Source organism: Carettochelys insculpta, chromosome 27, assembly GCF_033958435.1.
Source record: "Carettochelys insculpta isolate YL-2023 chromosome 27, ASM3395843v1, whole genome shotgun sequence".
In the NCBI taxonomy this organism is placed as follows: domain Eukaryota; kingdom Metazoa; phylum Chordata; order Testudines; family Carettochelyidae; genus Carettochelys; species Carettochelys insculpta.
In genome coordinates this window covers 1,127,850-1,150,604 of record NC_134163.1, presented here as the reverse complement: position 1 = coordinate 1,150,604, position 22,755 = coordinate 1,127,850, and the positions used below count along the sequence as shown (strand labels likewise).

Genomic DNA, 22,755 nt, shown 5'->3' with positions numbered 1-22,755 from the left:
GGCAGGAGAGCTTATACCGAGGATTTTAATGAAAGCTAAACCAAGTCAAGCAACTAAGTCACTGAATTACTTAGCAAGGCTCAGGGGAAAGGTCTTTGTAATGTGATTTTCAACAGCTAGCTCCTCTGAAGATCACGCAATGCTTTGCACCTGCATACCCCTGTAAAGTGAGTATTCTACTATGATAGCAAGAATTAGCTCAACTGCCCCAGGTGATGCAGTCAGTGACAAATACGGAGTCCCGCATGCCTACTGCTCTAGCAACTTTTCACTCATGCTGTGGAAGATACAGAAGACCATCTTCAGCTGAAACGTGAAGAGGGCGACAACCCGGCCTGCTAAAGCACTGAAGCACCACCACAGTACAATGTATTAAAATACATACATTTTAATATAAAGACCAAACTTCAGAGCATTGTTTCAATTACAAATCAAGGTTAGAGACAAAATAAAGCGGAAGGGAGGGGAGAATAAAACTAACTCTTGCTTTGTGGAAAATTAGAAGGGTGGGTGGAAAATATATATATATTATTATTATTATTATTACATACATATGTACACACCAGAAGAATTCACACTAGTTCTATGGAAGAATGACAGGGCAACATACCAGTATTTTAAAAACAAACAAGAAAAAAAACACCAAATAAAGATAAATTAGGGGAAGTTTGAATTTTAAATAATTCAATTTCATAGGCTAAAATGTGTAAGCTAATTCCTATGCACTAGAAAACATCCCCTATCACATGTTCTAAGCAAGAAAATGGGTATTTTTTGTTTTAAATCCATTGAAAAATGGATTTATTAGTAGTTAAAAGTTTTACTAATCAATTCCTGAGCAACAGCAACTTCATTTGCATTCCTCTGTCCAGTCAAACCCAGCAAGGGCTGACTCCCACTCCTAAAATGCTTTCTCAAGAAGAACAGAGATCTAAAGAAGTGGGGGTTTTGTTTTTATTTAAAACTGACCACTTCAAGAATTTATATGGGGGCAGGAGGGTGGAGTCAAGCAGACTGGATCAGTCCATTCTGCCTTCTCCTTTTTAACACCAGAAATACCACCTTTTCAAAAGGACAATTCCACTGCACCAAAAAGCAACCAGATGTACCTTAGAATCACAGAGTCAAACTTGAGAAATTCAGCATTAAAATCTTCAAAGCTTTAGGAAGCATTTAGATTATCTTTAATATTGACATCAAAGCGTGAAAACTAAAAAGACTTTTAGTCAAACAGTCACAAGCGTTAAATATACCAGAGGGATTTTTTCAGTTGTAGAATTGGGTTTATGCCCTGAAGTCCCACAACAACAGCATCTTGTATTGCAATATTCAGTCTAAACAGATATTTATAATGCAAAAAGGATAAATAAAATATGGCACAACATTTAATAAAAGTAAGTCCAACTCATTCATGAGAAACTGAAAGGTCATCTATGGAGTTTTTTTGGGAATGAGAATTTTTAATTCAACAAAAATAATCAGCCACTTTTACACTGACTAAATTTGTGCTTTTTAAAACCCCATAGATTGTGATTTCCCTCACTGTTGCAGAGATAGTTCACAAAAACACTTACTAGTTTCTCCCCAGTCTCTGATTGTTTTACAGTCCACTGTACAGATGCCATTTCTGACTAGAAAGCAATCGTCGCTTGGAGCTACCAGTGCTCTTAATGCTTTTGGCTCAGGCAAAAGAAGAAAGCAGAATTATCAACAGCAACAACCTGTGAATATTAAATAGGAAATTTCCCTCTAAAGATTAAGGATGTCAGTGTTTCTGTGCTGCCAGGCTCAGGCATACAAAAAGGTTTGCTGTCAATAAAGAAAGCAAACTTGACTATTTGTGGTCAATATACTTCTGCAGGAGACCTCACAAGTAGCACAGAGTTAGAAAGTGAATTACAGCTCTTCAGTGAACAGCACCTGTGGCTGAAGTTATTTAGCAATCCCGGTTGGATGCTAATTGATAAGGCTACTCCCAGGTCAGTGAAGAAAACTGTCAAGTGTTTTGATAGACACTGGGGAGGAAAACAGCACCATCTTCAGAATGGGGGAACGTGTTTTATTACAGGCCTGGAGACTAGTCACTGGGGAAACATGTCCCTAAAACAGCAGCTTATAGACGTCTGCAGAAAGCCCCAGCTGTGGACATCGACCTCCACCATTCTCTGAACTCAGCAAGGATGGGAAAGGTGGGCTGCAGCCTCCAGCTGTGCAGACCTGTGCGTGTGTCGAAGAGTTATAAGACTAACTAGCAGTTTCAGGGTCTGATCCTGCCAACATTTCCCAACCAAATGGTGTTTGTAGGGCTGGGATGTAACAGAGAACACACTTCACACTTGATGCAGAAGTTACTTCAGCCATCCCTCCATCTACACCCCCCAGAGCAATCCTGCCCTCATTAAAGCCAATGTTAGAACTTGCCCAGCTGACTGCAGAGTCAGGGATTGGACACGGAATGCATCTTACAAACATCTTTGGAAATCGTCTGATGAGTCTCCCTAGCCATCACAAAGCACTGGGCTCCAGGAATGAACATTGAGAAGAGAAGCATATGTGGTACTTCAAGAAAACAATTGGAAGTGAATTTGTTCCCAAATGGCCACTCACATCAGCACAGCCTAAGTGGCACAAGATGGGCATTGCAAATTGTCCCTGGAGGAGCCTGCTTAATGCAGTATCCCGCTCTGCAAAACAGTGGTAGGGTGGGAACAAACGCACTGAAACCCAATTTACCTTAAAGCACAATCCCAGCAGGTCTGCAGAGGTGAAAGTCTCGCAGTTGCCTGTGTGTCACCCCCCCCGCGACCGCCTATTTAACGAGAGCTATTTTGTTAATTTCTCCAGCAAGGGAAGAATGAAAGGTTTCCTCTGGATTTATTTAAAGAGAGGCTCAACTCTTCAAGACAGAAATAAAACTTGCCTCCATTTGGCAGTTTTACGTCTCCTTCTACCCTCCAGTCTTTGTCCTTTTATCAGCACCAGTAGAAAGGGGAATGAGGGGAGATGGTTGGAGTACAGGTTACATTCTTTTCCATGCCTTCTCATGCGTTTTCTAGCATTCTGTGCTTAAAAAGGAAATCTTCTGAGGCACAGCCTGGATCCTTTTTTACCACATGCCAATTCCTCCACAAGCAAAATTACTTCATCCTAAGCGTGGACACAAACTTCAGAGCCAAGAGATTAAAAACAGTCCTACAACAAACAAGCAACACCCTTCAGAAGAAGGGACAGGAAGTCCATCCATCAGTAAGACAAGGCACATGAGCAGCTGCACAGCACATCCAGCTAATGGTCTGCCTGGCCCAAGACACAGCACAGCTTATCAGCCTAAAAACAGCCGCCCCTGTCAAGTGCATTTAAAGCAACTGCTTGAACTCTGGAATCTTTAGACTCCAGGTGCAACGTAAGTGCTTGTTTTCACTCATCTAACAGACCTGGAAGCTGCTGGCCCAGCAGACCTTTTCTGACATGAAGTCATTCGCTACTGTGCGGCAAACATGATTATATTAAAAGGGGCTCTAGCATCTTGGAGATGAGATTTTGACAACTGGGCCCATTTAAACACAAAGCCAAATGGTTGTGAGATGGGAAAGTGCGCCAGGGTGGCACATACTGGAGACTAAAAGCTCTTGTCTGCCCACAGGCCAGCAGCAGCACAACCGTCGCAGAAGCAGGCAGCAATTGGGAAGCACAGCTATAGTAATAGCACAAGTAGCCTTTTGACAAGAATCTAACAGACGCACCTCACCCCGGTGAACGCACCTGCCTTTCGCAGCCGTCAGACGAGAACTCAGGCTACCTGGCCCACGCAAATTCTTGGCCTCTCTACTGAGATGGCTCACAAGCCCAGTCAATGGGGTAGTACAATTTGTGTTGCAACTGACAGTTACCCCCACAGTACAAGGAGCAACTACTGAGAAAACTGGAAAGTCCGTCACCTTGTGCTCCCGTCCGTGACAGCCACCTGACATCTCGTGTTTAGATTATGCTTTGGGGCAGGAGCTTGCTCTTTTACAACGCCTAGCAAAGAGATCCTGATCTATGAGTGAAGCCCCTAAGTGCTACCAGAATAGTTTGAGAGTTTGATTTCTTTTAGCATGCAGTGCCAAGATGTCCGGTTTTCAATCCTGGTTCACGCACCTGGGGAGCTTTAGACAGTAGCACTTACCAATGTCTCAGTAATTTTTTTCCCCCCACAAGCCCTTAATCTACTCCACTTTTGAGGGGCAAATGATGTGGCACATTTAATACACAAGCCCAGTTCTTCCCCTCCGATTTGCTGCCTTGCAGTTTTGCCAGGCACTGCAGGAAAACATCACTCCTGGAACCTGAACTTAAAACCCATTAAGAGATTTAACATCTAGCGTTTACGACCCTCCCCAGGAAGGCGGCTTCACTCTGCAAAAAATGGGTAAATGCCGAGATCTCCCTTTTAGAGATGAGGAAATTCAATCAGAAGCTGACTTGAGAGATGCCAGCAGCTCCTACTCCAATGCAGCCCTCATGTACACAAGACAAAGCTGCCAATTTTCTGAATTCCTCAACCACCTGTATGACTAATCCACAGAAAACAGCAAATTTAGGTTTAAGGCCTTGGAGCTCTCCCAACTTTCTGACACTCCAAAGAGGGTGTCCAGGGACTGGGAAAGGCAAACCAAACAACTGGAGCATTTGCACACCACCAAAAACGGAAGAGTGCAATGATTTGTCTCTGCATGTGCAAAGATGTCTCCCCTCCCACCCTTTCCCCAACCCCCACCATTCTTCTTTCAGAAAGGGCCACACAGGCTTAGCTCAAGACAACATTCAGGAAGTTCAATTTTTTGGCAAAGTGTTTTAGGTTCACTTCAAGTCCCACCCCCCCCACCAGCACTACGAATGGGAAGCAATATCTGTGATGACAGGAGAATGACTTGGCCGAGTGCAGGAAAGCATAAACCAGAAAATGTCTTTCCTGCATTTCATGTTTTGACTTAAATATTTTACATAAATAAAGGACCATCTCAGGTTACTGAGAACAGGTCTCAGACCTCTGGCATGGAGCCTTTTTGCTAAGTTCACAAACATCCATAAATTTCCAGCCGGGCAGACTAGATATTTCACAATAGCACTTCACATTTACATGGAGCTTTTCATCCACAGATCTCAGAGCACTTTATGAACAAAGGCAAGAAGCCTCCTGTTTTACATGTGGGGAAACATATGGAGATGCTGAACCAATAAGGTTGCAATGAGTAAGTGAAACAGCAAGGAGTAAGACCTAGGTCTCTTACCTGACCCCTTGTGCACCATGGGAGTCCCCAAAAATTTAAAATTCTATTTCCCAGTTCCTCCACGTGGAAACTCCCAGGCTGCAGCACACTGCAAAGGGTTCCGAAGCAACAGGAATCCGTAGCCTTACCCATGCCATTACTCTGCCCTGAACCAGTATCAGTAGAAGCGACCCTTATCCAAAGTCCATCTCAGCTGAGATTACTGGGAAGACCAAATCCACAAGCAGGTAGAATGCACAGAACACAGAGCAGCAAGAGTCCAGCTTGAGAGGAAGAAAGGTAGGGAACCTCCGGAATCCCTGAAGGGCCAATTGCCCCGAGAAGAACATTTAAACATTCCAGTACAAGGAAGATCTCAAACCCTTTAGCAAAACAGCATTGCTGAAGAGGCCATATGCATTTAAAGAAGGCAAAAGGCAGGAGGTGCCCCAGGTCTTGCTCCCATGACACATGGTCAGGATGGGGATTTGCTCTCTGGTGACAGCAGACCATGCTGAACTGATGTTGTGCATTATCTGCTCGTCTCTTGTATCGGGGTGTTGATGGGGCAGTGGGTATCACCTGGAATAACTGAGCCAGATAAGAGGAGCAAAGCTGAGGGCCCTGCAATTTCGTTACCTGCCATTTTTAATACCACCAAAGATGCGAGTTCTGTATTTTGTTGCCTTTAATTGGGATTACGACAGGTGAGAAGGCCCTACACCTTCTGGTTACCCAAAGGTCTGGATTAGGCTGGAGTTGCCCAATTCCCAGCTGAATAATAACTGGGCTACATGTTTTCCTGGATTCCAGGACATGACTGTTTATGGCTTCCACTAGAAGCTACTGGATGTTTCTCCTCCCTCTCCTCTCCCATGCACAAACCAGAAAGTGGTTAAAATGTTCCTGGAGATTAGAGATAAGGGTCAGTTGGTGATCAACAATAAGGCCAAATTACATTAAAAGCTTCTACATACAGGGATCACCTTTCAGAGGGGTCTCAACACTGAAGAGTCACCATAGTAACCAAGCTGGTGAACGTCTATGCCATTACCCACTCTGATCTAGAGGGAAGTGACTAATTTGAAAAACACTGAAGGTGGGAACTGTTAATCAGGATACTGCACCTTTCCAGGACAAGTTCACTCATGGGGAAAAGAGGGAACTGGTGAGACCAGGAAAGTAGGGGAATGCTTCCCCCAGCTCCTTCAGGCACAAGAACCAGCATTGTACTCAATGAGATACCTCTCAAACCAGCCACAGAAACACAGCACAGAAGAGTCTGAAGAGATATTTGACCTGTGCCACCTACACCTGAAGTCAGTAATTAGACAGCTGATTCCAGAAGCCCAGCACTTTGTGACAAAGGGAAACTGTGCTAAGTAGATAAGGGAGAGATCCACTCTATAGTGAATGGCTGCTTGCTGGAGATGAGGAACTAATAACCCAGCTGGAACTGACTGGAGGCTATCAAGTGTCTGATGCAATAAAACTGCATGTCCCCATACAGAGCCTAGGCTAGCAGGTGTTCACTTGAGCACCTGTATGCTCTGAACCTAGTCACTTTACTGTAACAATTCCCCTTCCGTTACTGTAGTTTCCTTTATTGGCACTTAGCCCCATCTATGCTGCAGGTTGATGCTTATGAACTAATGGATCCTCCTCCCCATTTGGTGCACTTGAATAAATAAAAACAACTTTGTACAAGATACGGTGCATCACACAACCTTAAAAATAAACTGAATAACGTTTATAAAATTTATCGTTTTTCATCATGTCTATAAAATATGGTCACTGCTCTGAGTCACACTTTTCTGTACACAGAACACCATGTCACGATACAATTCAAAATGCACCAGTTGGATAGCGTGGCAGCAAGTTAGTCTAGATTGTGGTGTTTTTGTGAACTACCATTTAACCCTATTCAAAGCAAAGAAATACAAAAGCAAATGCACTTAGTCAATAAAATGTACAAGGCTGAGCCGTCTCAGAATCAAGTATCAAAACCTTACTAACAAAATACATTATACTTCAACAAAGACAAGCCGAGAAAATCTGCTGCTAGCTGTTCCAGCACAGAAACTTGGTTTTCAATCTTCCCAATATTGTTAAAAAGGGCCTGACCAACACCAGTGATTATGTACCCTGTTCATATGCCAATGACATCCCAAAACAAGTTAACAGTCTAGCTACCAAAATTCACAGTGACTTGAGTGCCACCAGAGGCTTGAATGGGCCCAGTGGAGCAGTCTAACAGGACTAGACTTAAATTCTGCTCTTCTGTTCAATGTGTCTGAACCAGCTGAGCTTGCACGGGTTAGATCAGGTAATCTAGCTGCCGTTCCAGAGGGGAGTATTGCATTCTTGTTTGTAACAAACAATACTAAATGCCTTGTAACTGAGCCATAAGCTTTGTTAAAAATAAAAAGAAACAGCCACCCAAAACCAAAGACTGCCATTCTCTGTAGCTCCTGCTTTGCTGTAAACCTATAGACTTTGGTATATGAACAGAGTGAGTTGAATAAATAAAAGCAGACCTTTCTAAGAACTGGGTTTGGCATTGGTCAACCCTCAAATTCAGCACCAAGGATTTGAACTAGAGGCACAGTTCTGACGGATGAAATAGCACCAAGAGGAGGCTCTTTACATCTCTGCTGGTGTGCCAGTCCTTTATTATTCAGAGAATTATTTCAATGAGTTGTGATTTTCTATGACTTTAGATGGAATAAAATAAGTCAAAATTGTTTGCATTTTTAAAAAAAGATAAATACTTTATCTAAACTATTAACAATACAAACTGGAGCTTTTTAAGCATTTTCCTTTGCAGTTTTTTTTTAAACTCTGATTCACAGTAGAATATCCTTTTCTCTGTTAATTCTTTCATTTGTTTACTTTGTCCAGTAGTAAGAGTGAGTAGAAACCCCTGCCAGGCCAGGTGAGCACCTTTCAGTGGAAGCTGAGTGAAGTTGGTCCACGTTGTCCTTGCATAGGTCACACTGGGTTGAGGTAGAAATCCTAGTTACCTGTGGGACAGGAGGAGAGGAAGACATGTCTAAATTAGATGGATCGAATCAACTGTGTGCCAGAAATGTTATCTGTCATTAAATTCTTAGCCCTTCTGTTAGCCAGAAGCAACAAGGACAAAAAGGAGAACAAGATGTGTTGCTGTCTGTCAAAATTAGCAGGTCTCTTCTGTCACACCCCAACCCTTCCTGGGCTGGGCAGGAATGCCATTTGATCCCTGGTTCCTAGATTTAGCCATGTAAACACACAAGTAGCCCTACTGAAGATAATGGGATAATTCATGTGTTTAAACAGACATAAGCAGCCCTGATCCAAAGCCCTCTGGAATTCCACTGGAGCATTTCCATTGACTTAGGATAAGGGCTGTGCTCAAATACCAGGTGTTGTACTCTTCACCATCTGGTGACCGAGACACCTTGGTTTGTCAAATCCAGTGCTGCTGTTCCTAGACTTTTGCTCTACATCTAGCTTCTGTTTTTATAAAGGAGATGTGCTGCCCTTCCCCTGTCATGCACATTGGAAGCTCTTTGGGGCAGGAACTACCCAATGAATTTGTAGCATTCACCAAGGAGTCCCAGTTTTAGGTGGGGTTTACTGGTGTCACAATAATATGTTTTCACTGTACCTGCATTCATTGTGCAGATATAACAAAGGCACCAAAAAACTTAACCCTCATTCACACCTAGACTGGCCTGAATACAAGAATTATGTTCAATGAAATGCATTAAGGTTCTGCTGTTCAGTTTTGTTCTGCAGCAGGACAAAAGTACGACCTTCTGAAATTCTTCCCAAGAAAGGAGAGACCCCGCATTCAAAGAGCCCTATTGGGGAGTTACCTGGGTTGTGAGGCAGGTTCAAGACCCTATCTGAACATAGGTCTCCCACACTGCAGATAAGCAACCTGTCTAGATTATAATTCTGTGGTGTTGAGCTCTTCTCCCACATCCTGAAACATCTTCAAAATGACAGCTTTGCCTAACCCAACATCTGTCTGAAGAAAGTCCCAGTTTTGGCAAACTGGCTTTCTCGAATAAATATTCAGAAAAAAAATCCCTTCCACTCTAGTCGTACACATCCTCTCCAAACTCAAAATTTCCACCCTGGCTCACCTGTTTCCTCAAGCCCATTTTCCAGCCACCACCACATTCCACTTGATATTTCATGACTGTTTACATCCTACTCTGACGCCAGCTCTGCAGCTCTAGGAAAGTTACTTGACCTCTCTGCTTCTTAAGCTTGTCCCATTGGCAAAACTGGCAGAAACTTACCTATGCCCTATGAGTACTGTGACACTGATCACATTTGGAGACCAATCTGACAGTGCACACATTAACTGCATGTAAAGTGTTTGGGAAGAATCAGAAGTGAAATGAACTTTAGTCAAAAGTCTCAAAAGGCAAAGGGTGTTATCCGCTAGTGGAGGTATGCCTGTTCCAGAGGACAACAGCAGCAGCAGCACCACAGACTTGCATGAGGGCAGGAGTTGCCAAAACTAAAATCTTGGCTAAAACTGTGCAATCATAAACTGTGTTATAAAGCCAAGCATTTTCATAACAACAGTGTGTGACTTTCTGGTAGTGCAGATTATTCTGCAGTTGCAGACACTTGGCTTTGCTGAAATGCATGTGTGTACACACCTTCTAGAGGCTTTCCTCTCCTCCCCAACCTCAGTCCTGGGCTAGAATTTAGTACAGGGTATTCTACTAACTAACCCAGTATAATCAATCTAGCAAGCCACAGACTGCCAAAGCAAGTAACAGTTTGCTGACTGATGCAATCTGTTACAACTGTCCCTATCAGGGAAGGCCACTAAGGCTAACATGAGCAGGTAATTGAGACTTCCTTCTTTATTCTTATCTAATTCATATTATAAGCACAGGCTACAGAGAATATTAGATCAAGTTCCCACAATCAGGTAGAGACATGAGTCATCAGGCTGCTTTTGTACTGCCATTTTCCACAGCACTCAGCTTAGGGTCACATTATCTATGACCCACAACTACATCATCCTTATTATTTCCAAGAAAAAAAATTGCAGACTATGATCTCTAATTCTCCTTTTTTAGCCATATAGAGTAAATTTGGTTCAAAATCCATCACCACGCCGCCACCTACTGTCACAACAGCAGTGGCAGCAGCATGCCATGTAATGGCATGCCAACCTGACAGGCAGATAAGCGAGACAACCCTGCAAAACACAGAATAGGCAGCAAACCCCTGCAGGGCTGTATATCAAGACAGATGCTTGGAAAATATGAACAACCAGTTTCTCACCCTAAATTTTCTCATGCTCTCGAAGCAGCATATATTCTGCAGTATTCAGTAATGATACTGCAGGAAATGTTGCTTCACCTAATATATATCAGTAATTGCTACTACACCAGCCTGAACACAGTGTTCCTGGATATCAGATGCAACAAGAGTTATTCCCAGTGAGCAGTGTGTCGAGAAATCCTGACTCACAAAACTAAGGCAATTTGGTTTCTCCCCCTCCTGCCCTTGGATTACCTGCTCTCCAAATCTTACTGGGATTTGTCTAAGTGAAAGCACCTGTCCCTACCCACTTCCAAGTTCAACTGTAGGCTGATGGCTGAAAATGAAAGGAAGATCATTTAGTATCTTGTACAAACCTCCTGTTTTCTCTAGCCTTACCTTACAAAATAAGAACTGTTAGCTAACCAAGCTCTTTATCGTGGCTTAACCCCAGAAAGGTGCGAAGCATAAGGAGACTGCATGCCAAGTGTAACCCACATAGCAGATGCGCCAGTTGTGTTGGACTGCGGGATCACAGGCGTGGTCTGTGCCAGCGCCAAACAGGGCAGAGGTGGGTGATGGACTGTAAAGGAGGGGCGGGAAGTTTTGTGTTGAAGAGAAGCCAGTTTAATAGACAAAGAAGCATTAGCAGATTGGACAGAAGCAGCAGAAGAGGATGGTAAAAAAGCTTCATTAACTGGGAGGGATGGCAAGTTCTGCAGAAGCGAAGGCTCGGAGTTAGAAGCAAGCAATGGAGGAGGTGGTAATGAAACATTAGGAGGTGGTGGAGGAGGGGGGTGAAAAACAGATTGCACTGGGGCTCTGTTTAGGTGCTGGGCAGCTCGGTTCTCACTGGATGTTACTGAGCTAGAGGAGGGGGACTGGAAAGATGAGGTGCTGGCAACAGCCTGCAGAGGGCTTAGGGTTAGCATTGTGCTGCTAGAAACAGCACTGCTGCTGAAACTGGCTCCAAACTGATGAGAAGAGGAGGCAGAAGGCACCACATGGTTAAAAATACCTGCAAACAGGAGAAAAAACTCAGCTTCAACAGATGGGCTTTGTACAGTCACAAGCGACAAAAGAAACAAAACAAAACGGCAAAAAGAAAAAGGCAAAATTACAGCAGTTACAGCGCCATACAAAATATGCAGCATGAAATAGCAGCAAGCAATGAGAGATAATGGTTTAGGCCAGGAGGCAGAGCGTGACTTACCTTCCTACTGCCAGCCTTTACATGCCATGGGGAACAATGGCCAAACCCACGAGAAAGCAGAACTTTTGGTTCTATGCCACACAGAGAACCTTCTGAAGAGGTTACCCAGTCACTAGAGTTCTTTATCTGAAGACCCAAATTACTGCTGTTCCCTCCTGCTTACCCACTTACAAGACTGCAAGGGGAGAGTGTATGTCCAGCAAATCTAAAACACTAAGAGGTAAGAGTTAGGATTTCCCGACATGGTGCATGAATGGTTATGGGCAGGACCCCTCTGAACCTGCCAATACTATGGAGCTGAAGGAAGAGTCTTTCCTATTTACTTCCACTAATACGTCTCTTTAGGGAGAGAAGGCGCACAGAATGCTAGAGGGGCACATGGCATTTGCTCTTCGCAGCACAGAAACATTCTCCTACCAGGGTGTGTCAACGCGGGCACAAATCTTCGAAACAGCCATGCTAACTGAATACAATAAGTGGGTTTCGAAAGGTGCGGGGTCCTTTCGAAAACGACCCATGTAGCCGCACCAAGCTGCGCGCGTTTGAAAGCGGTGCTTTTGAAGCGCCGCAGCTGGAAGTGTCCTAATGCTAATGAGGCACTGAATATTCAATTCAGTGCCTCATTAGTAATCTTTGAAATGGCCATTAGCATGGCCGTTTCAAAGATTTGTGCCCATGTAGACACACACTCAGTGTCAGTTCAAGAGCCATCAGAATCCTACAGGAATCCCACCAGCATCTAATCTGAAAACAATACAGATATTCAGCATGAACAAGGAAGAGGGGAAAAGAATCTTACATCCTAGTCTCCACCTTCACTGAAGCGGACAGCGTGGCACATTAAACCTTTAGACCTGCATGGAGACCTAAGCTGGTTCCAGCACAGGTACTGCTGATGCCACCACCTGCTATGAAATTAGAACGTTTAGGTGCTCTCCCATTTCCTTCAACGTTTAGTTCTAGGTTTATCTAGCAGAAAGAAAGCTGATTATTCTGTCCGCCACGCTGGGATTAATTCTAGCAGTCATGAGAGATGCAGGACAGTGTATTCAAGGCAGAGCTGCACCACCTCCTGCAGAAGTGAAAGGGAAAGAAGCACTGCCCTTATACTAGAGAAACAAAGTTCTGCCTACCTCCAACTGTTCCACCTGTAACCCCAGGAGAGAAGTTCCCCATAGCATGAGAGTTAGTCAGTCTGGTTGCAGCTGATGACACGTGGACCAGACTGGCAGCAGCTGGCATTGAATTAAATAAGGACTGCAATACTGAGGAGTTTGTGACCGAGTTGAGGTTTGCCTGCAAAGCCATGGGGCCCAGGGGGAACTGTGATCCAGTGGTCAATGTGTTTAAGAAAGGATGGTGTGTCTGAACAGAAGGTGCTGGGTTGCCTACAGATGAAACACCAGTGGAAAGGCTTTTGCCATTGAGAAGGCCACCAGAAGATACAGCAGCAGCAGAAATGAAAAGGTTGTGGCCATTTTTAAACTCCACATCGCGGTCCCGTCCTTTGCTGACCTTGCCATTGTGCTGCAAGGAATTTTTTTCAGAAGCTGCCCCGGGACGAATGGTTAATTCACTGATCTCTTTACTTTTGACCCCTGACCGGTTTAAGTCTTCTCCTTTCATGCTGCCTAGGCCTTCAAGCTGTCTCTTGTTCAAAAAAGGGTTTGTCTCCAAAATCCCCACATCCTTGCTTCGCTGTGACTGGAAACCCAGTGAAGAGTTGAGGGTCGACACATCTGAAGTTTTATGAGGAAGAGAAGCACCATCAGAAAAGCTGTGTAAACCAGTGTCTGTGGTCAGTCCACCGTTATACATGGATCCATTAGTGGAGTTTGTACTGGGGCTGAGTCCATCCGTCCCAGAGGAGGGCATGGTGATGTTTTTCCTTGTATGTGCTGCTATTTTGGCATCAGTGGCCATGCCATCCTCAGAGGATGACCTAAAGGCAAATAGGGAATTCTGGCTCAGAGATGTGACAGCCTGCAATGGGCTATCTGTAGTTTTGGTCAGGTTGATGTCAGAAATTGGTGAAAAGGTAGACTTCCATTTACTGCTATTGATGCTCTCGCTGGTCTGTGCTTGTCTCCTCCCAGCTAAACTGCCACCTAGTTTGGAATAAGGATTGCATGCATCAATGAACAATTCATTTGATCTTCAGTAGCAAAATCTGTCCAACAACATATGCATTTTAACAGCTGATTCTGCTTTATAAATACACGGGGACAAAATTCCCAGCAGCTATTAGTCTCTCTGCAACCCTAGTTAGATAAATCTCAAAGGACTGGTTAGACTAGGGAGCTCATCCGTCCTGTTTTGGCCTGGCCAGGACAATACAGTATTTAAGGCAACTGTCCCAAGGTTTTGTTTTTGTTTTTTTTTTTAAATAAAAGCCAATTGTCCCATATTTTCAGGTCCAGCGCTCTCCCTGCTGGGCAGAGCAGCCAGTGCAGCTGCAGCAGTCTCTTGTTTGTGGCTGGCGGGGGCATGCAAGGTAGGCTGTGGCCAGCTGGTGGCACTGTCACAATGGGGGCAGAGGCACGAAGCCAGTTGAGGAGAGGCTGCCCAAATGTGACAGAGGGTTGGGGTGGCTTGGGGAGTGTTTGTCACTCCTCCCTGTGTGCATCCTACAGCAGCATTTCTCAACAGGGAGGTGGGGTGGTGGTGGGGTCTGCCAGCGCTTTCAGGCTATGGGTCTGAAGCCACGATCTCTGGCACCCCACTGCCCCCCATTGAAACAGAGCTGCACAGCTGGTTGCCCAAGATGGTGGTCCCATGGGGCTCAAGACAGGAACAGAGGGCTGAAGCTCTGATCTCCAGTGTGCCCATCCCTGCAGGGTGAAGACCTGCATCCCAGCGAACCATTCCTCCCCATCCTCCCATTCCCCAGCATGCTCCTCCCTCTAGGCTGAAGCCCTGATCCCTGCTGTTTCCCCTTCTCCTGCCAATGAAGCCTGGAGCTGCAGGACTGAATGCCCAAGTCTGGCAAACTGTGTGCCCCTTGAAAAAACTTGAGTAAAAGTGCAGAAGAGTCCCAGAGACTCCTCTCGCCCTGCATCTGGCCAGCTCCCAGCCCCCTTTTCTCACAAGCCAGTGAGAGCTGCAGGGGTGGGTGACTCAGTGCTATAGCCCGCACAGTCCACAGAGAGCAGGGGCTGTAGGTGAGCCCTCCTGGCATATAGATTCAAGTTACCCCATCCCTGCACCCAAGCTGTCCCTTGTCTACACACAATCTCTAGCTACACCTGTCTGCCCACGGGCCGTGGCCACTCCTCCTACCACACCCTGAGCTACCCCTCCCTGCACCCTTAACTGTTTTCATACTTTTGAGCTGAACCTCCCTGCCACCACAGCCAAACCTGCTGGGTGGCTGCTGGCATGAATGGGGTGGACGTGGCGCTGCCTTCCTGCGCCTGCCCTATGGAGCTGGCTTGAGCCTGCTGGGCCCTGTACCAAAACAGAAGTCATACTACACCTCTACCTGAGTATCCCCTCAGCCCAGACCATCATGGCCCACTCTGCCCTGCTGGGCCCTGGGGCTTTTACAGCGTGTTGGGTTCCTGGTGTCTCAGGTCCAGAGAGGCCTGGGTCACTCCCAGCTTTTGAGAGCCATCATCATAATACAAATAAAAAAAGATGACACATGAAAACAAACTAAGGTTCCACAAAAATAATGACACAGAATTGGAATACTTTTTTATTTAACAAATGCTTTTCTAGCCTATCAAATGCCAAAAAATTAACAAGTGTCTAAATATGAGGCTTGAGCATGAGGTCAAGGTTAAATGGTGCTTCACGAACCCCCACCCCGCCCCAACTGGCCACGTGTCCCATATTCATAATAGGGAAATATGGTAACCTTAGATTAGTCTACTGTAAATCTTCTCTTCAATCAGCCTTCAACTCAGACAGACATATACCCGTCCAAAAATTGGCCAGCCATCCTTGTCTAGGAAAAGAGCAAAACCCTCTAAAATGCTCTAATCCTACCGTAATTTTGTTCAGGCACCAAGAGTCAGGATTGCAATCTGTCCGTAAATTTAAAGGGGCTTCTGAAGCAGCTACAAGTTCTCTCCCAGGAAGCTTGCTTATCAGTTGACAGTCTAAAAGCTAGAAAGGCAGCAGCAGAACAATGTATTTAAATGGATGATTAAATTCCCCCAACTTACCATTTTCAAGAGTCTTCTGTGGAGATTTGCTTTCTAATGATATTGTTGCAATTTTCCTTTCGATTCTATTAAGAAAAGAAAACAGTTACTGTACAGTGCTTCTTGCAGTGAAGTCTTGCTGTTATTGAGTTGCCCCATAATGTGCCTTTTGGTTTTTGTGTCTGTCTGCACCCAACTAATTTGAAAATGTACAATGCAAGCTTACAAGCACAGTGGTTCTCAACCATTCCAGACTAGGGTTCCTGTTTCAGGACTCTGACTTGTGTCTCATATCCCCAAATTTCACCTCACGTAAAAACTACCTGCTCACACAATCAGACACAAAAACGAAGTGTCATAAGAATAGTAATTCTGGGTCAGACCAAAGGTGTCTTCTAACAGTGATTGATGCCAGGTCCCCCAAAGGGAATGAACAGAATAGACACCCATTAAGTGAGCCATCCTGTTGCCTAGTCCCAGTTTCTGGCAAATAGAAATTAACAATGCCAAAGATGGACCTATCCTCCATGAATTTATCTAGCTCTTTTTTTAATCATGTTATGGCCTTGGCCTTCACAACAACTTCCTCTGGCAAGGAGTTCCACAGACTGACTGTGCCTGGTGTGAAGAAATATTTCCTTTTGTTTGCTTTAAAACTTGCTACCCATTAATTTCATTTAGTGACTCCAGGCTATGGCATTATGAGGAGTAAATAACACTTCAAGATATATATCATTAACCTGTGCTCATGCATGCTCTCTCTCCCTCTCTTAGTATCTAACATCGCTTGAAAACTGTGTGCAGAGGTAACCTACTCCTCGCTTGGCATTTAAGGCTTGCTATGGCTGGCTTTCTTGGGGATAATCAGCGTTCATTTTGCAGAAATGAGAATGTCAGCACCCTAACCAAGTCACATCTTTGGTAATTTTTGCATAAGAAAATTCCCATTTCTTTTTCAACTTGATACAGAGTTCTTCGCTTCCTATTTCAAACCTTCGTGTAATGGGGCTCTATGCTGATAAACACCTGCCATACTCTTCCCCATCTGTGGCTGCAGTAATTGCTCTATATGTATGGCAAGCATTTTAAAAGTGCTGTAAATCTGCCTGAAGAAGGGGTTAAAAAAAGCAATGAAAAGTTCCATGAATATGTATTCATGACATACAGGTAAAAGTCCATCACTATCTCTATTCAGTCTCTTTGGTGGATTATTTCTTGGTGAACCACAGAGGTCTTCCCTGGGGTAACATTAAGTGATCTAGATATTTGCCTAGTCTTACCACAGGCTACTTAAAAGGACTAGTAAAGTCAGTGCAAACCTAAGATTTCATATAACAACTTGCTTATACTGCTGTATATCCTATGCAGTGAAATGTAAATATGTATATTCCAATCGATTTTATAATTATATAGGAAAAGTGAGAAAACAAGCAATTTGTCAATAATATACTCCAAGATGTAGGAGTGGAAAAGGCTTACTACTAGAAGTGGGCTGTAACAGACTATAGGGAATCATTAAGCAAGGGATAAAGAAAAAGACAGAAAATATCACACTACCTCTATATACATCCCTCATACACTCACAGTTTGAATACTGCAAGCAGATGTGAATGCTCCCTCTCAGATATACATTGGAATTGGAAAAGTTTTAGAAAATAGCAATAAAAATGAGTAACGGTATGAAACAACTTCCATGTGAGGAAAGATTACAGAGCCTGGGGCTTTTCAGCTTGAAAATAAGATGACTGTAAGCGTGTGCGGAGTACGTGGGCGGGGGGGCAAGGAGGATGAAGAAAGATGATTTGATAGACAGATGGGTGCGGAGCAAGTAAATAAGGAACTAACCAGCCAGGCCTTGGGTCCACGACTCTGACCTACAAAGTTGTATCTTCAGATTAGATAAAGTTGCTAACATGACATCTGCAGAGTTATATTCACCTGCTGCTATTGTGCTCATCTTCTGATCCCTGCTCTTCGTCTGAAGTCAGTGGTGAGTAATGAACACCATTCGTTTGAAGGAGGGGCTTCTCTTTTTTCAGCACTGGAGGCTGGTCATTGTCCTGGTAGGGAACAGGAGAGTTCTTCAGGGAGTTTTCAGGGGAGGAAATGGCTGTTATTTCTAAAGGCTGATTAATGTTATTGACCTGGGGTGGGAAGAAAAAAATTTTAAATATGAAAATATTCTTTTATTAAAGAACTTCTTAAGACAACATTCACCTCACACCCTGAGCTTTACGACTCACAAGAGTCCTGCTATGCTTCAATGTCACAAACCTAAAATCCCTGCACAATGCCTGGCTCCCTTTCTGACCTACCATGACTCAATACTTGACCGTGAAGATAAAAGACAGTTAAATGCATGGAAAAACAGGCAACAACATTTCACCTCAAATACCAATTTCTGATGTACGATGAATACAAGCTACAAATCTTCATTAAGAACATCTGCTGTGTGTTTTCTAACACAGTATTATTTGCTTAAAGTCAGTAGGGCACAAGCACTCAAGTCACAATTTACTTTAGAGAGTAAAATTTGGATTTTCCTAAAAGCAAACATTATGCTTCATGATCACTTGGGCCATGTCTACACTAGCCCCAAACTTCGAAATAGCCACGCAAATGGCCATTTCGAAGTTTACTAATGAAACGCTGAAATGCATATTCAGCGCTTCATTAGCATGCGGGCGGCCGCGGCACTTCAAAATTGACGCGCCTCGCCGCCGTGCGGCTCATCCCGAAGGGGCTCCTTTTCGAAAGGACCTCGCCTACTTTGAAGTCCCCTTATTCCCATCAGCTCATGGGAATAAGGGGACTTCGAAGTAGGCAGGGTCCTTTCGAAAAGGAGCCCCATCGGGACGAGCCGCGCGGCGGCGAGGCGCGTCAATTTCGAAGTGCCGCGGCCGCCCGCATGCTAATGAAGCGCTGAATATGCATTTCAGCGCTTCATTAGTAAACTTCGAAATGGCCATTTGCGTGGCCATTTCGAAGTTTGGGGCTAGTGTAGACGTAGCCTTGGAGAATCAATTATTTTGTTAAATACTTAATATAAGATAACTGAAAAATTCTGTAAGTATGTCTGAATGGATCATTGTATCTTTCAACAACTGTTATCTCTAAGAAAGAGAAGTTACTCACCGTAGTAACGATGGTTCTTCGAGACGTGTCCCCGTGGGTGCTCCACAATAGGTGTCGGGCTCGCCCGGCGCCGCAGATTGGAAATCTTCAAGCAGTTTCTCCTGGATCGCGCATGCGCCGGCGCGCACCACTCCCTTGCACGTCCCCGGCCACGTGCACGATCCGGTCCCCACCAGTTCCTTGACCAACTGCCTCAGATGCTCCTGAAAAACACTAGACAGAGATCCAAAGCGGGGAGGATGGGCGGGTGGTGGAGCACCCACGGGGACACATCTCGAAGAACCATCGTTACTACGGTGAGTAACTTCTCTTTCTTCATCGAGTGTCCCCGTGGGTGCTCCACAATAGGTGACTACCCAGCAGCAACCCAAGAAAGGAGGTGGGTAAATCGGTTTATGTGCAGCTTGCCCCCGAAAGGACTGCTGTCCAGAGGCGGGTATCCTCTTGGAATACCCAATGTAGGGCATAATGCTTGGCGAAGGTGTCATAGGATGACCAGGTTGCCGCTCTACAGATGTCCTTCAACACAATGCCCTTAAAGAAGGCTGTTGACGCTGCCACCGCCCTGGTGGAGTGAGCCCTGGGCGGGGCCAGCAAAGGAGTCTTTCGAAGTTCGTAGCACATTTTTATACAGGATACAATGTGCTTTGAGATTCTCTGTGAAGAGACAGCAACGAAGGGTCCTGTGGCACCTTATAGACTAACAGAAAAGTTTAGAGCATGAGCTTTCGTGAGTTAACTCACTTCTTCAGATGCTGTTAACTCACGAAAGCTCATGCTCTAAACTTTTCTGTTAGTCTATAAGGTGCCACAGGACCCTTCGTTGCTGCTACAGATTCAGACTAACACGGCTACCCCTCCGATACTTGATCTGTGAAGAGAGACCTTCTTTTGACCTGGGAGCGAAAGAGACTAGAAGCCTGTCCCTTTTTCGGAAGGACTTAGTTCTGTCTATGTAGAAGGCCAACGCCCTTCTCACATCGAGGAGATGCAGGCGTGCCTCCTTGCTGGAGCTGTGAGGCTTCGGGTAAAACTATTGGCTCGTTAAGATGGAATTCTGATGAAACTTTTGGAACAAAGGCTGGGTGCAGCCGTAAGGTTCCTGCCTCCTTTGAGAATACTGTGCAGGGCGGCGTTGCCATAACTGCTGCAAGCTCACTGACCCTGCGAGCTGACATAATTGCAAGGAGGAAGGTTGTTTTTATCGTAAGGAGACGTAGCGGAACCGTGGCGAATGGTTCAAAAAGTGGACCCGTGAGCGTGCTGAGCACCAGGTCCAGGTTCCACAAGGGCAGAAGCGGTTTCAGAGGGGGGTACAGGTTTACCAACCCCTTCAAGAACCTAGTAACGATAGGATGGGCAAATATCGTGGGCCCCTCCTCTGTATGCCGAAAGGCTGATATAGCGGCGAGGTGGACTTTTAGCGAGGATAATGAAAGTCCATCCCTCATGAGGTCCAATAAGCATTCAAGTATTACTGGCATAGGAACAGCGAGGGGAGCTAACTGTTTGGCGCAACACCAGGCTATGAATTGAGTCCATTTCTGCTTATAAGTCTTCCTGGCGGAGGTCCTTCGGCTACTTTCCAGGACCTGTTGTACTCCCTCCATGCATGCACTTTCTAAGGAGCTGAGCCATGGATTAGCCATGCTTGTAGGCGCAGGCTCTGAGGGCTTGGGTGCACTATGGACCCCTGGGACTGCGTGAGTAGGTCCCGTGCCACTCGTAGGGGGGGCAGTGGGCTGTCCAACATGTGCAGAAGCAAGGGAAACCATTGCTGCCGATCCCACATTGGGACTTCTAGTATCATGCGAGCTCTCTCCCTTCTGACTTTCTGCAAGACCTTGTGGATAAGCGCTGTTGAGGGGGGAACACGTAAAGTAGGGGGCCCTTCCATGGAATCATGAATGCGTCGCCCAGGGACCCCCACCTCACTCCAGCCCTGGAGCAGTACTGGGGACACTTCTTGCTGTGCTGTGTGGCAAACAGGTCGATCTGGGGAAACCCCCATGTATGAAAAATCGGTCGTAGCAGATCGGTGCGGATCTGCCATTCGTGCGTGAGTGCGAAGCGCCTGCTCAGCTGATCTGCTTTCACAAATCTGAGCACCCGGCAAGTACGAGGCTTTCAACGTAATGTTGTTGGCGATGCACCAGTTCCACAGTCGGACTGCTTCCGCACATAGGGCACGGGATCAGGCTCCTCCTTGTCAATTTATGTAAAACATAGTGGAGGTATTGTCAGTATTGATCCCGACTACTTTGCCACATATGTGGTCTCGGAAATGTTTGCAGGCGTTGAACACTGCTCTGAGCTCTAGTATGTTTATGTGTAGTGACTGTTCCGCAGGGGACCATAGCCCTTGCGTCACCTTGTCACCGATGTGCGCTCCCCATCCTATGTGGGAGGCGTCGGTAGTAAGAAAAATAGAAATTTGTGGTTGGTGAAAGGGCACCCCTGCTAGCAAGTTCTTGGGGTTTTCCCACCACGCCAGGGATCTGCGCACCTCTGTTGTGGGCAACACTACCCTGTGGACAGTGTGGGATGCCGGTCTGTAGACGCTCGCCAGCCAATGCTGTAGGCTTCGCATGTGCAATCTGGCATTCTGTACCACAAATGTTGCTGCCGCCACATGACCCAGCAGCTGTATGCATGTTAAGACCGGCACCGTGGGGCTGTATGTAATGACTTGCACCAGCGTACTGATGGCGTGAAAGCGGGCGTCGGGCAGATACACCCTTGCTGTGATAGAGTATGCATACCCCTATGAACTCCATGTACTGTGTGGGGTCAGTCTTTGACTTCACGAGGTTGATGACTAGGCCCAGCGAAGAAAACGTGTCCACTGTGATGCGTATCATGCGTGAGACCTCTGCCTTCGAGGCTCCTTTCAGTAGGCAGTCGTCCAGGTATGGAAATATGAATACCCTCTGTCTGTGCAGTAGGCCGACACCACTGCCAAGGTTTTGGTAAAGACTCTGGGGGCCGAGGAGAGGCCGAACGGAAGAACCCTGTACTGGAAGTGTTCCTTGCCGACCATGAAGCGGAGGAAGCGCCTGTGTGCCAGGTGGATCGTTATATGAAAGTAAGCATCTTGTAAGTCGAGGGCTGCAAACCAATCTCCATTGTCCAGTGCCGTAAGTATGGAGGTGACTGTAATCATCCGAAACCGTTGCTTGCGCAAGTAGTGGTTGAGGCCCCGAAGATCTAAGATGGGCTTCCAGCCTCCTGTTTTCTTCTCTGTGAAGAAGTAGCGTGAATAAAACCCTTTCCCCTGGAATTGTTCCGGCACTTTTTCCACCGCCCCTATGAACATAAGGTGGTCTACCTCCTGTTTGAGCCTCGCCTCGTGGGCAGTGTCCCAGAGGTGGGGCCTGGAGGGAGGCTTCATCGGTGGGAGCGACAGGAAGGGGATCGCGTAACCCATGGCTATGATCTCCAGCACCCATTTGTCTGCGGTGATCTTTTGCCATTGGGAGTGAAACAGTCTGAGGCGATGATGGAACATGAGATGAGAGTGGCATTGCACGATGGTAGTGACAGTGCAGCCCTCGACATGCCCGTCAAACTTGTTGCCTTTGGGCCTGTCCGGAGGGTGTACGGCTTTGTTGGGAACATTGCCTGGGAGTTCTGTACTGTTGCTGCTGTTGCTGCCACCCTTGGTCGTAGCCCCGCTGATACTGCACACGCTGTGGTTGGTACGGGTAATGTCTTTGCTGAGAGTAATATT

At 45.7% G+C, this 22,755-nt stretch overlaps 1 protein-coding gene across 4 annotated transcripts in view; it reads right to left on the bottom strand.

The window, feature by feature from the left end:
• Positions 1-370: 370 nt before the first annotated feature.
• Positions 371-22,755, bottom strand: part of DOT1L (DOT1 like histone lysine methyltransferase) — a 162,733-nt gene continuing 140,348 nt past the window's right edge. For 2 of the 4 annotated variants that reach the window (XM_074978484.1, XM_074978483.1), the window contains exons 25-29: positions 17,829-18,034; positions 15,912-15,976; positions 12,876-13,850; positions 10,929-11,547; positions 371-8,275 (exon numbers count right to left, since the gene is read on the bottom strand). In XM_074978484.1, coding sequence (XP_074834585.1) covers positions 10,964-11,547; positions 12,876-13,850; positions 15,912-15,976; positions 17,829-18,034 — 1,830 coding nt within the window. In that variant the 3' untranslated portion in view covers positions 371-8,275; positions 10,929-10,963. The remainder of the gene's footprint in view (positions 8,276-10,928; positions 11,548-12,875; positions 13,851-15,911; positions 15,977-17,828; positions 18,035-22,755) is intronic. The other 2 variants (XM_074978486.1, XM_074978487.1) reach the window with 2 other exon arrangements.